General features: G+C 50.9%; 1 protein-coding gene across 14 annotated transcripts in view; it reads right to left on the reverse strand.

Moving 5' to 3' along the window:
- The window catches only part of LOC131102883 (RNA binding protein fox-1 homolog 3-like), a 247,406-nt gene that overhangs the window by 101,902 nt on the left and 132,496 nt on the right, over nt 1–13,008 (reverse strand). For 12 of the 14 annotated variants that reach the window (XM_058048547.1, XM_058048548.1, XM_058048540.1 and 9 more), the window contains one exon: nt 10,131–10,240. In XM_058048547.1, coding sequence (XP_057904530.1) covers nt 10,131–10,240 — 110 coding nt within the window. Of the gene's footprint in view, nt 1–6,420; nt 10,068–10,130; nt 10,241–13,008 lie in introns of those variants that run through there. The other 2 variants (XM_058048551.1, XM_058048550.1) reach the window with 2 other exon arrangements.

A 13,008-nucleotide genomic window follows, 5' to 3' on the forward strand; every position in this document is an offset into this window, starting at 1 on the left:
CATCATGACATCACGTGACGTGAAAAGCACAAGAAGGCGTGTTTGGATGGCGTTAGAAAAAAGCCGGCAGCGTGTGGCGTGGCAGACGCGGCGTCCGCAAACAATGTCGGGGTGCGCTTGGGTATGACAAGCGCGTGGGCCCGATGCGCCTCCTTCACTGGGAATTATTTAGCAGCCCCCGTCATCCTTCACGTGCACGCCCATCAATATTTCTGTTTCTAGTCGCGCTTTAAGCTCAACCTCTGACCGCCTGGCACCGCCACCGCCACCGCCAAACACGCGGCAGGTTGAGCATGAAAGATACATGAGAGCAAACACGCACGGCCGTGCACGTGCACGTGCACACGCACGTACACACGCCAGGCGCTGCCACGAGGTGAGATGAAGCGGCGTTCCTCATCATGAGCTTGGCCTGCCTGTGATTGACCCGCGGGATGGAGGGAGGCCCGGGGCACGCCCCGGGACCCGGCGCCCCCTGCCCCCCCCCCCCACACACACACTCGCCAAGGCTTATAAAGTCTGAGACACAATTTAAAGGGGGGGGGGGGGGGGGGGGGGGCTGTCAGCGTGACTCTTATTTGCTTCATTCCCCGTGACACCGCCTCTCCATTAGGGTCATAAATTCCATGAAATCGGTCAATAACCTTCAACACTAATGTCACGCTCGCTCCCGCCGCCATCTTTACTGCCTGGAACGCTCTTTCATACGTTCGTCACTCCTTCGCTCCTCGGGACCCCTTCTTCACGCCGTCTTCAGTACTTCACCCCGTCGTGGCCCCTTCGCTGCCCCCCAGCACGGAGGGCAAGGCAAGAAGACACCGAGCGCATGTACGAATCCCACCGCCCGCTCTGACCATGACACGCACAACCACGCAGTGACCACGTGAATAGTACTAGTAGCATAGTACAAGTATTTGCACTTCAGATCAACACACACAACATGTAGAAAAAAGTAGAAATATCAAAGTAAGCAGAAAATATTTGACTTCTACTGCTGCCATCAAGTACATGACAACTGCATTTACTTCTTAGCTGAGAGAATACTATCCAGGATAAGTACTGCTCTCACACCACCACACCAGTACACTACTACATCACTACACAGTACACCACCACACCAGTACACCAGTACACCACCGCACTGCTTTGGCAGTACACTACTACACCAGTATACTACTACACCAGTACACCACTATACCACCACACCAGTACACCACCACACTGCTTTAGCAGTACAGTACTACACCAGTACACTACTACACCACCACACTACTAACCAGTACACCAGTACACCACCACACCAGTATACTACTACACCAGTACACCACCACACCACTAACCAGTACACCAGCACACCACTATACTACTACACCAGTACACCACCACACCAGTACACTACTACACCAGCACACCAGTATACTACTACACCAGTACACCACCACACCAGTACACTACTACACCAGCACACCACTATACTATTACACCAGTACACCACCACACCAGTACACCACCACACCAGTACACTACTACATCAGCACACCAGTACACTACTACATCAGCACACCAGTACACTACTACGCCAGTACACCATCACACCAGTATACCATCACACCAGTATACCAGTATACCAGTAGACCAGTAGACCAGTATACCAGTAGACCAGTATACCAGTATAGCAGTAGACCAGTATACCAGTAGACCAGTATACCAGTAGACCAGTAGACCAGTAGACCAGTATAGCAGTAGACCAGTATACCAGTAGACCAGTAGACCAGTATACCAGTATACCAGTATACCAGTATACCAGTATACCAGTATACCAGTATAGCAGTAGACCAGTATACCAGTATACCAGTATACCAGTAGACCAGTATACCAGTATACCAGTATACCAGTAGACCAGTATAGCAGTAGACCAGTCCCATCAGTGGTCTAAAAGAAGAAAAATCCTCTTTAGCTTGTAGACCATCCAAACCAGTCTTCCCGTGTTAGCCATCAGACTATTTTTAGAGCGTGAAGGGCGACGTGAAACGCTTGCACGGTAACGAGCGTGCGGCAGAACGGCGCGCATATGCTAACGCTAACACGGCTAACCGCCCTCCTCCGCGCCAACCGCTTCGACGCCCCCCTCGAGTTCCCGAGGCGAGAGAGCGGCGTCAATCACCGAGTCGCTTTTATTTCCCCCACCTCGCCAATGTCCAGAGTCACTCTGACACGGCGGCGGCGGCGGCGAGGCAAAATGGCCGCTCTTAACGGCTCACAAGCCCCCGGACAAGCTGCGGCGCGGCCATCCAATCCCACATCATTAAGGCGAGAGTCCTTTATTGTGGCAATATTGAGGCATTAAACGCAGCGCCTGCGCCGGCCCTCAAGTCACACTCCACGAGCAGGAAAGAGCGGCGAAATAACGGCGCAGCTGGATAATGACTTCCCCCCGCGAGGCTGACCATGTGTACAAAAGCGCTAATGATAGCAGGCGCAATAAGCCGGCGCCAGCCTTTTACTGCGGACGGATCTATTTTCCTGCGCTAAACTCGCCGCTGATTTCCCCCGTGTAGGTAGGTGTCGTCTTGTAGTTTAAGCCCCCCCCCCCCCCACCCCGTCTCTTTATTAGCCGCCATGCTAACATGGATCCGCACATCACAATTAGCAAGCTTTTATTTATCTGTCACGCGCCTTTCGCCGCGGAAGCCGAGCGGGCGCATAAAGAGGTGGAATGAAAAAGATAAACGATGAAATTAGACGCGGCGTTGTTAAAGATGAGAGGGTCACGCCTGCGACGCTCGTAATCGCAATTTGCTTTTAATGGCCGCCGCCATGTTGCCAAACTAAAAATTTATTGTGTAAAACTTAAAGCCTTAATGTTTGATGGCGTCTTGTTCTCCACTTTGTACTTCATGTCCACATGCGCTGGCGTGCACGCAGACGGAAGGAATATGGCCTCACGTCGGCGCTGCCGGGGACGGCCGCGGCGCCGTTCATCTGCGGCTCTGCTGAGCAAACACGGAATATTTTCCATCGGGGGAAATGTCTCAAGTGTTCCTGGACGCCAGCGTCCGTACGAGAAACCTCAGAGGAGGAAATACAGGACGCCAAATTAAAAATACACAGCACCGCTTAGCCGCGGTCGCCATGGTAACAAGGGTCTTAGGCCTGAGGGGGCGTCTCGTTTGTGTGCACTCTTGTTTTTTTGTTACACGCTTTGTTACACGGAGCCCCGCCCACTTCATCAAACATTGAACAGGAAGTTAAGCGCCGATTGCGACCCCCTTCGGCGCCGCCGCTATGCGCCCGAACGTAGAAGTGACGTAGAAGGAAGATGAGGAAATGGAGGACATCTCAATCACGTGAAAAATGTCCACCCTACGATATTAGAAATATTACAATAAATGTCCTGCCTATGATAGTAGAAATAATAAAATAAATGTCCAGGATACGATATTAAAAATAATACAATAAATGTCCAGCCTACAATATTAAAAATAATACAATAAATGTCCAGGATCTGATATTAAAAATAATACAATAAATGTCCAGCCTACAATATTAGAAATAATACAATAAATGTCCAGCCTAAGATAGTAGAAATAATACAATAAATGTCCAGGATACGATATTAAAAATAATACAATAAATGTCCAGAATCTGATATTAAAAATAATACAATAAATGTCCAGCCTACAATATTAAAAATAATCCAATAAATGTCCAGGATACAATATTAAAAATAATACAATAAATGTCCAGGATCTGATATTAAAAATAATACAATAAATGTCCAGGATCTGATATTAAAAATAATACAATAAATGTCCAGGATCTGATATTAAAAATAATACTATAAATGTCCAGAATCTGATATTAAAAATAATACAATAAATGTCCAGCCTACAATATTAAAAATAATCCAATAAATGTCCAGGATACGATATTAAAAATAATCCAATAAATGTCCAGGATCTGATATTAAAAATAATACTATAAATGTCCAGCCTACAGTATTAAAAATAATCCAATAAATTTCCAGGATACGATATTAAAAATAATACAATAAATGTCCAGCCTAAGATAGTAGAAATAATCCAATAAATGTCCAGGATACAATATTAGAAATAATACAATAAATGTCCAGCCTACAATATTAAAAATAATACAATAAATGTCCAGGATACGATATTAAAAATAATCCAATAAACGTCCAGCCTACAATATTAGAAATAATACAATAACCAGGCAGATGAAGTCATCAATTCATTTCAACCATCAAGCTTGTTGTCACTTCTTAGCCCCTCCCCTTCCCGATGCGCTCCGCCGCCATCAGCGTGGTCGTGTGATGCATGGCCGCATGCGGCGAACACAAGCATGCGTTAACGCAAGCTGCACATTAGCATGCGATGGCAGCCTCCTGGCCACGCCGCGTCTTCCAGAAAACGCCAGCGCGTTCATACAATTGGCGGCGATGCGTCAGCGTCCGACGTGATGAAGCGCTGGCCCAAAGCCACGGCCGCTAATGATGGTAGCGGCGGCGTGGCCTCAAAGCGACTCCTTCCTCCTCCTCGCCGCATTACTAGAGAACACGCCGGGCTGCGGGCGCACTCGCCGTTAAGCGCTGCGCTCCTCGCCACGCACTTCCAGGCTCTCCATTACCAGCGCCTCTTCGCCACAGCCGGGCCCGGCGCCGCTCAATTATTCATCACGGCCAAGCCAGCAGGCTCCTCCACTCGGCTTCCTGCTTTTCCGTGGCAAGGAAATGATACACTGGCGGCCATGGCGAGACACGATGCCTGCACTTCCTACCGTTACCGCAAGGCCATCAGGGCGGGATGCCTCCGTTTTAGCGGGGGCCACGGGGGAGGGCGGCGGCCATGGAGTGGCCCCTTGTGTAACCTGCCAGGTCTTTCTACGCACATTCATCTCCATCAGGGGGCACCGGGGACTTGTACGCCAAAGGTAATGACCCCGCAGAACAACATCTGCCCGCTGACTAAATATTCTAATGAGGAGGCGCAGGTGATGCGCAGCACCTCCAGGAGGAGGTCCCCAAAGACCCCCCCATATGCCTCCATGCCAAAGAACCTTCCTGATGTTTTGGGGGTTGGGGGGTTATGGTTGGGGGTTATCTTGCCAGTCCACATTGTTCCTATTTTGAGAATTTGACTAGCTTAAAATGAAAATTTTCGAGTTGAAAAAGGAAGTATGGAAATGCTCCCACGTTTCACAGCAGGAATACGATGAAGAAAAAGCTGCAGCCCAAAAAACGATGTGAATGATGGACATGTTACCTGATGAAAATAATGCTACGAGAATAAAGTGACGTCACAAGGAAAAAGTCGGAATTTGACAGGAAATGGAAATCCTTTCCAGGAAAATATGATAACGTTCCAAGAACAAGGTCGGCATATGAGGAAAATGACTCATTTATGAGAACATGTTCTTTGAATCTTTCAAAAGGCTGCATATGAGAAAATGCTGGAAATGAAAGCGAGCATATTATGCAAATGAAGCGGTCACATGACAGGAACGTCATGAAGAGAAAAGAGTGACAACTTGGGAACATTGTGGAATCGAAGATGGAATGTTATGAAAGGTTATTTTTATGCGGCGGTGGAGAGCTTTGCACGTCGTCAGCAGAAGTCTCGTTAACGTCGTCGGTCCACATCGTCAATCCGTAGCGGGATGGAGCACGCCATCACTTAACGAGTATTATTATTATCATAGTAATAATATAATGAGTATTATTATTAGTTAAGCAACAGTTTGGGATTGTTGGGCCTCTCCTGTTCGCTATTTTTAATTATTAATTCCGGTAATTTCTTCATGTTGACAGTCCTACACTGACTTCAAAGCAACTATGGTGCGTTCAAGGACCGCCAAAGAATGCCAACCAGGTAAGAAGTGTGCGTATGCCAAACATTTGAAGGCGAATGAAAGCTTTTCGATTGGAGGAAATTCATAATTTTCTCAAAGAAAAAAAAAAAAATCTACAAATTTGCAGGGCCCTGAACGCCACATGAGCGGCCATCATGGACACTTCACAGCTCTGCAATCAAACATGGCGGCTTTGCAAAGACTATACGGACGATATTTTCATGATTGCATTCGGCTGGTAACGCCACAGGAGGAAAAGGCACTCGCTCAGAACCCCCCCCCCCCAACACCCCCCCCCCAAACAAAAAGTCACCTGGAGCAACAACACGCAAGGATGCACTCACCGCCATGACGCTCCTTTAAGAGCACATCATGTCACTCCCCCGCCCCCAACATGAGAACCTCCAAACTCCATGAAAACACCTGACATGTCACATGACCTCCATCAGCTCCGCACCGAAACGGAAGCGAGCCCGCGGCTTCCCCCCCCCAATGGGGCGTTCGCCGCCTTCCGGGCCTGTGACATCCCACACACACACGCGCACGACTCACCCAGAAGTACATCATCATGGCGGGAAGGGCGCGGCGTGCAGGTGCAGGCGAGCGAGGCCGAGCGGAGGGACCGGTCGTACCGGCGCGGGGCGTCGTTTTGGACGTGAGCTGGACTGGCGCTGATCCGCTGAGGCAGCCCTCCTCCTCCACGGCTCAATGGGGCTTGACTCCCGCTGCCCCCCTCCCGCTCCACCCCCACTGCCACCACCTCCTCACTCTTCTTCTACTGCTTCCACTTTTTCAACCCCCACCCCCCAGCTTTGTCTTCTTCTTCTTCTTCTTCTTCTTCTGAGCCGACAAGTCAGACGGGAGAAGCTGAGGAGGCTTTGGAGACCTTTTTCTTTTTTTCCTTCCTTTTGACACTCCACTCACTTACTGAGACGCCCCCTCCCAACCCCAGCACCCCCTCCTGGGCCGCCTCTTATTGGCGAAGGAGGCTCAACTGGAGCCCCCGCCTGACAGCTGCCTCCGAGCGCTCCTCCGCCGCCAACGAGGGCGCCCGACAAGCTGGGAGACGTTACTGTGAAATTTAAGGTTCCGGGGAGGATTGGGAATGGTGTGCGCGCGTGGGAGGGGCGGGGGTGAGGTGCGTGTGGCGGCGATGGCGGCGGATTAAGATGTGAAGTTGCCACGCGGCGGGAGAAGAGAAGAAGCAGCCCCAAAGAACGCCGCAGGGTTCCGCCCGCTTCCTCCCTCCGCAGTCGGAAGGCAGCAAAGTGTTTGGGAACGTCAAATTAGCGAGCAGATGACGCTAAAATACCTTTAGTGCCGCTAATGCCATCGCACGACATGCTCGGCTGTGTTTTCCATCTGCTGGGGGGGGAGGGGGGCGGCGGTGGGGGGGTGGGCGTGCGTCTGCACTGTAACAATACGCTTGCCTCAGCGATTCTCCCGACTATCATCAATACACTGCTGAGGGGAGGAGGGGGCGGCGGGGGGGCTGTCAGGGCCCGCACTTTCCAGCATTAACCCCTCGCCGGCGTCCCCCCACGTGGCGCCGCGCGCCCCAATCGGAGCTCGAACCTGCGGGATGAGCTCATGTTTTTCCCGAGGACGCCAAACAACATTTGGCCGCCGTCGGAGGGAACATCAAGAAGGGGAGCCGCGCCAGCCCACCGCTAATTTCCACAGGAGGGAGGGGGGCGCCCGGCTTGACTGCCGGAAGTGGCACGGAGAAGGTTTTAGGGAACGCCGCAACAGGAAGTGCAATTAGTGTTTCTGCAGCATGAGGCAAACTTTTAGACCTAGCTAACGCAAGACTGCACCGCGCACACACACGCACACACACACGCACACACGCAAACGCACACGGGCAATGCAGGTCCAGGCCGGCCGGTGGATTTACATGAGCAATCAGCGAGCAGGAAGCTTCCATCAATCTCTGATGGGGAATAAAAATGAAATGCGCTTCTCGGGCAACTCGGATTAAGGATCAGGCTTTTATCAAATAGTGAAGTCTATTTCAAGTCCCCCTCATAAATAAGTGAGGCCGGCGATGGGGTGGTGTGGGGGGGTTGAGAAAGCGAGGCGAAGAGGGAAGAAACACAGCGAGGTGTCGACGGCGCCCAAAGCCCGGGCCGCCGCTCCAGACTGCGGAGGGATTAGGGAAAAAAAAAAGCCCCTTAGCGTCTTATCGCCTCCTTGTCTGCAGGGATCTCCTCCGGCGGGGAGAATTATGGAAGCGTGTTTACATCGCCATCTTTGGGTCCTCGCGGCCGGACCGCTTGGATTTTCCGGCGAGGTCTAGACTCCCCCCGGAGAGCAGCACATCCATTATGAAGATAAAGCTTTCAAAGAGGAAGTGGGCTCTTCCCACCTAAAATGTCCGACCCCTTCTCCTTTCCTCGCAGTCTTTGAAAAATGGAAGAGTTGTGCTTTGGCGACTTTGGCCACAGCGTGCGAGAGAACAACATGTTAGCCAAACATGAGCTAACTAACGCGTACCCGGCACTACAGCCAGGGGGACCAGGTTTTCACCAGCCAAAACCAGGACCCCGTACCATAGCGATACCATAGCCCCCATCCATCATCTTCTACTTATTTGGGGCAGAAGCCAAAGCCGATCCCAGACTTCCATATCCCCGGCGACTTCTTCCAGCTCCTACCGGCTGATCCCGAGTGGAGGTCCAAGGCCTCTCCAACGTACCCTGGGGTCTGCACCACTCCTCCTACCTCCTGCTGAGGTATGTTATTATGCAGCCCCTCCCAGCAACAACAGCACCCTATTGCGGCCACCCCCAGGGGACACGACCACCAGGGACATATACAGGAAGACTCCAATGTACCAACTATACCGGCTTTTTGCATATAAGACCTATTTGAAGTGTTTTCAGTGCTGACTCAGGTACTGATTCGGGTACTGATTCGGGTACTTTAAGAGCCAACCAAGACACAGCCACCGTCAAAGGGAAGGAAGGACTAACTTCTAAATGATGGTGGTGCAAAAGACAAGAAGGAGGAGCCAAATACTGTCATGGCCATCTCGGCATTGAGGAGAGCAGGAGTGGAATCGTACATGGTGCTACGCAGCAAAGCGCCCATCTGCTGGTCTGGGATGCGAGACCGAGCATAAATCTACTGTACGGCTGCAGGAACGGGCCGCCGCTAAAGCACCGCCCGTGTGTTCAGTAAACATGGCGGCGCTCCCGCGCCGCACACGGAGTTAATAATGCAGTGTTTACATCTGGCCGGCACCCACCCTGGGCCAAGCGACGGGGCCACGCTCTAATTAGCGGCCCCGGCCCGGCGTGGTGAGCGCTAACACGAGGTCGCGTCTCCGTGTCACAGCGGGCGTCGCAGCTTTTAAGCGTTGCTGCGAGCCGTCGGCGTCCATCGTAAGGACGCCTTCCTTCTGCTGCCTGACCCGAGCCGCTCGCCGGTGGACAAAACGCTAATAAGTAGCATCGCAAAGTACCTAATAAATAATAGCAACAGTGAAGTTGGACTAGAGAGCTAGTGCGCTAGGACACATGGCCGGCAAAGCCAACCAAGCCAACGGGAACGCCAACAGCGGCGCCATCCGATGCTCCCGTGCGATGAAGGCAGCCTCCGGCGTCTGACACCAAGTGATCATCAAACAAGGCTTCACATGAGACATTTATGAGATGATGGCGGTGATCTATTTAATGTAACGCAATTAGGCGCGGCCCCGCTGCACCAATCAGCGCTAATTCCTGGCTGCTAAACGACAGGCCGAGCTGCCCATCGGATCGATAATAAACACGGATGAAAAGCGCTCAAAGACTCGCCAATTAACAGCGCCGGAAACCGCTCTGATCCCACCACGTTGATCGGAACCTTCTCAGGCGGGGGGGGAAGCGACGTTTTTGCGCGCGCGCACGACTTCTTCGACCGCCGAGCTTCTTAATTAAGAAGCTCGTCATCTTTGGAGCGCTCAGCAACATTTAAATGTCATCAATTATTGAGCTGCGGCTGCACGCCCAGAGGGAGGCCTACATCGGCCGTGCACGTGAGCGTGCACTTCCCCGGTCCCACCACACCGTGACCCTGCAGACCCCAGCCGGGGGGCAACCTCGCCACACGACATTCCAACTGTCAGTACACTTCACTGGTACACTATGTGCACTTACTTCCCGAGTGTGTGAATTCTTCACTTGTGCTTGCGACCGTACGTGCATCAGTACGGGGGTGCAGCCCAGGGGAAAGGGGGGGGGGGGGGGGCGGAAGGAGCCAAAATGGAGGCCACTCACCAGTCTCGTGAAGAGGGGCACTCCCAAATGCCAGAGGTGGTCGTTGAGCAGTCCGCTGTACACCACGTTCCCGAAGACAGCGATGCTTCCTGACTTGCACAACGTGTTACCTGGGGACGCACGGGAGAGAAACAGCATGGATTTGATTGGTCGCTTCAACATATTGCGCAACTGCAGGGTCTTGAGACACTTTGCTAACTCGCAAACTAGAGAGCTAGCGACCTAAACGGTAGCCTCCGAGTTATTTCCTTTAAACTTAAAAAGCCAAAAACTCACCACTTCCACACGGATAGGGAGGATAACTATTAACAGTTATTTAATTTTTTTTTGGGTACATGATACCATACAGCATCCATATCAAACTTGCTCGGGCCGCACTAACATTAAACTTTCATATCAAGGCGGGGGCCTCAATCTAGTGTCCTACGGGCCACATTTGGCCCGCGGGCCGCATGTTTGAGAAAAATTAACCACTTTAAATATAAACATAACAGCTTTTACTTGACAAAAAAACACCTTTTAAAACTCATCTACTGATGTAGATGTTCATCTTCACCACCATTGGTACATATGAAGATGAAGATGAAGACCACACCTTGAAGATGGACATGCTGTCACGTCTTGAGTTAGTCTCATACTCTCATGACTGTAAAAATCATATATTTATATAAATAAATATCAATACGTTGTTTTTGAACCTGCAGCGTTTATGATTGCAGCATTTTGTAAACATGCAACACTTTCCTGTTGCAGGTGTCTTAAGGCGTCTTAGGAAGTATACACATGTAAGTATATACTGCAGTACAAAATGGCAGCCACGCATAAGCATGCATCCACACACACACACACACACACACACACACACACACACACACACACACACGGACAAACGAAGTGCATATCATGGAGGAGGCAGCATGTTGTCATTTGTGCACAAAAGCGAGGCTGTAGAGGCACATGGAAGGGGCGGAGCCAGGCGGTGCTGACAAGCCGTGCATGCATTATTTACTAAGAAAAGTTAAAAACACACACACACACACACACACACACACACACACACACACACAGCCATTAAAGTGTCAGTGGTGCTTTGGGCAGAACCGGGGCGTGGTGCTCTTATTAATGGGCCAGCCGTGCACTACACTGCCATGCTGTTGCACGTTGCAGAGTGCACATGGAGGTGGGAGCAATAAGAACAGCGGCAGCACTCGTCAGCACCATCAACACACACACACGTGCACACACACACACACACACATGATACAGCTAGCAAGGCTCCACATGAATAAAGCATCGCTGTTATGAAACTTTCTATTATTAAAAGTTTGTGATCAACTAAAGAGACGAGGCGTTACTTATTGCTGCTTTTTTCCCTCTCAGGTCTTTTTTTTTTTACCCCCCTTCTGTTTTTTACCAGCCCTGCTCAGCTGTCCGCCGTTGTCTCGTCTGCACACTTGACAGCAGCGAGGCCGGCTCCATTCATTATTCATTGTGTGATTAAAGTGTGTGTGTGCGTGTGTGTGTGTGTGTGTGTGTGTGTGTGCGTGCGTGTGTGTCCGTCCTGCAGGCAGCAGTAGAGGAATGTAGCAGCCATCTACTTGACATGATCTACACCATGAGATCTTCTTCTTCAAGTGGCTAACGGTCAAATCGGCTGTCAGTCAAAGGCCAGGCTAGCTGGCTAGCTCAGATTAGACGTGACAAAAACTGTAGGAAAAAAGTTCTCCTCCCGTTCCGTGTGGAAGTGGTACGGTTTTGGCTTACATTTAGAAGAAATAAAACACGTTAGCAGTCCCTGTAGCGTACTGCGGCGTAAACAAAGAATAACAAGGGTGCTACTACTACTTCCTGTCCAATATTGTTCAAAACAAGATTTAGAAAGTCAAAGCACACATTCCATTCATTAACACGGGGCCCTAAAGGAGGGACGATGCAGCCTATGGTTCCCGCCTGATGCTCATGTAATCCAAATATCTGACATCATTCTTCCTCCTAAACAGGAAGTCAACAAATAAAAGCCCACGTGCCTTTCTGCTTTGTTGTAAGGTGGAGGAAATAGGCCGTCTGAAAGGGAATACACCAGCAGTGTGTACTAAGGAACTACACTGAGGTATAGTATAGCTAGCTAATATACAACATGCTACATTATTCATAACTAGTTGAGAAATATTGATGACACAATTCATCCGCGTTTACGATGGGCCATGGTCCCAACGGATGCTACCCGGCGGAGGAAAAGTAGTCCCCACCACTGGCATCGGGGGGGGGGGGGCCTGGTATGGACATCCCATCATCTGGCTTGCTGCCGGCTGCTGACGTTCAAAGAAGGCGGAGCCTGGCGGAGGCGGGCGCCGAGCTGCCTCCAACAGTGAACACGTTGAAAAGGAAGAAGAGGAGGAGGAGGAGGAGGAGTTGCGGGGAAAAGATGAAGAGCTACACCGTTGTTTACCTCCTCCGAGGTGCACGATGCTGTGTCGTTTATAAATGTTCTTATTGGCTGCCTGGCAGCCTGCAGGGCTGGGGTGGTGGGGGGGGGGGGGGGGGCGGCACGGGGGGGGGGGGGGGGGGGGTGCATGGCAAATGAAAAAAGCCCAAAAAAACTTGGGGAAAGACCCAGGAGGGGGTTCAATACAACTTTAATAATGCGTAGCGGCGGCTAAATGAGCCATTCTGCACTACTTTAAGACGGCTTGCCTCCACCCAGACCCAAGCGCCCCCCCCCCCCCAACCACCCACCCCCAATCTAGGCCTGCTCGCGCTCTCACAGCCTGAATTATTAAAAGTGTTGTTTTCCCTTATTGCACTGCAGCAATGTGCCTCCTTGCTAGCAATGAGCTGCATGCCCAAAGTCATGGCCTTACACGCACACGTGCACACA

The sequence above is a fragment of the Doryrhamphus excisus genome, chromosome 15, assembly GCF_030265055.1.
Source record: "Doryrhamphus excisus isolate RoL2022-K1 chromosome 15, RoL_Dexc_1.0, whole genome shotgun sequence".
Lineage (NCBI taxonomy): Eukaryota > Metazoa > Chordata > Actinopteri > Syngnathiformes > Syngnathidae > Doryrhamphus > Doryrhamphus excisus.